This window comes from Pteropus vampyrus, unplaced genomic scaffold (assembly GCF_000151845.1).
Source record: "Pteropus vampyrus isolate Shadow unplaced genomic scaffold, Pvam_2.0 Scaffold191, whole genome shotgun sequence".
In the NCBI taxonomy this organism is placed as follows: Eukaryota; Metazoa; Chordata; class Mammalia; order Chiroptera; family Pteropodidae; genus Pteropus; species Pteropus vampyrus.
Window position 1 is genome coordinate 584,328 of NW_011888972.1, and position 1,891 is coordinate 586,218.

General features: G+C 29.2%; 1 protein-coding gene across 1 annotated transcript in view; it reads left to right on the forward strand.

Annotated features, from left to right (window-relative positions):
* TEX11 (testis expressed 11) overlaps positions 1–1,891 on the forward strand; it is a 131,236-nt gene that overhangs the window by 95,875 nt on the left and 33,470 nt on the right. The window contains exon 16 of the mRNA XM_023537447.1: positions 1,736–1,838. Coding sequence (XP_023393215.1) covers positions 1,736–1,838 — 103 coding nt within the window. The remainder of the gene's footprint in view (positions 1–1,735; positions 1,839–1,891) is intronic.

Here is a 1,891-nt window from a genome sequence, read left to right on the forward strand (position 1 = left end):
AGTAAGTCTTTAAATCAAGCGGAGTCAGTCCTCAACTTTGTTTTTCAGAATCTTTTGTCTACTCTAAGTCCTTTATATTTCCACATAAATTGTAAAGTTAGCTTGTTAATTACTATAAAAAATGCCTGGTGGGTTTTTATTAGGACTGCATTGAATCTATAGATCAATTTGAGGACAGTTAACATCTTAATATCATGTTCCAGTCTACTAACACAGCATTGCTCTCTATTTAGGTTTGTTTTAATTTCTCTCATCCATATCTTATAGTTTCCAGCAAAATCTTACACATATTTCGATAAGCTTTTCTCAAGAATTCATGTTGTGACAATATTGCAAAGGGTCTCACTTTGGTTAATTTCAGTTTCCAATTGTTCATTGCTAGTATATAGAAATTGATTTTTTTAATTGTGAGAAAATTTACCATCTTAACCATTTTTAAGTGTAGTTTTTGCTTTGTACATCCTTTCTACTGTATGTTTGCTCTGTATTTCAGCAATTTATGCTAGTATCTTTATAGTTTTCTTCTTTATATTTTTTCAGATTCATCTTGCAATTCTTTTTCTAACTCCTCGAGACAGATCCTTAGCTCATTAATTTACAGTGATCTTGAAATATATTTATTACATAATATACTTAATACACTTTCTTCTAAGTACTGCTTTAGCTGTAGCCCATGATATTTTAAGTAAATTTTTATTGACGTATAACCTATATAGAGAAAAATAAACAAAAATGTAAGTGTACAGCCTGATGAATTATCACAGTGGACAAACTCTTGTAACCACTGCCCAGAAAAGAATTAGGACATAACAGCCTTACTGAATATCCCTCATACTCAGTCCACAAGTTTCGATATGTAATATTTTTGTCATGCAATCAAAAGTATTTTTCATTTATCCTTATGGTTTCTTCTTGAAACCAGGAATTATGTGAAAATATTTCTAATTTTGAAACACATGAGGATTTTCTTGACATCTATTTAGTAATTGATTTCTACCTTAATTGCATTGTAATTGATTTTGGGCTGTTGAACTTGGTTGAGATTTGCTTTGTGACTAGGTATATGGTCCATTTTTGTAAATATTCTGTGTGTGTTTAATAGAAATTTATTTTCCAAGTCTAAATTTTTTCTCATCCATTTTATTTGAATCTTCTGTATCCAAGATCATATTTTGTGTGATTATCAATTACTGAGATATAAGGTGTTAAAATGTCCTATTATAATTTTGAATTTATCTATTTCTCCATCTAATGTCATTTTTGCATTATATATTTAAGGCTATACTTTTCATGCATACAAATTTAGAACTGTTAATATATTCTCATTAATTGCAGTTTTTATTGATGTGAAACAATTCTCTTTATTTCTGTTATTTCTTTTTACCTTAACATCATTTTTGTCTGATATTAATATGTTCACACTAGCTTTCTTTAGTTAATATTTTGCTTGGTAATTATTTTACATATATTATCAGTTGATTTTGGAATTAAAAAAATGTTACCCAACATGTTTGGTTGTTTTCAGTAGGGGGGTTCATCTGACACCCACAATGTTTTCAGAAGCAGGACTCATTGTTTCTAGCATTTTAACAGAACACTGTTCTTTAAAGACTTTTCTTAGATTCATGTCTTGTTATTATGAGTATCACTCAGCCATTATGACTATGTTAATATTAGTGAAACACAGTAAGGACTTCTTAGAAGCTTTTTAAAAGAAACTCAATATTTTTTTCAGGCTAGAGAAGCAGTGGAAGAAGCTGAAAACTATGATCCTGGAAATATTTTCACTCAATTTTATGTATTCAAGATTTCAGTCATCGACGGCGACACAGACAGAGGTATAAATGTTATTTTTGACTTACATTTGACTGTTAACACTAAGACTATATAA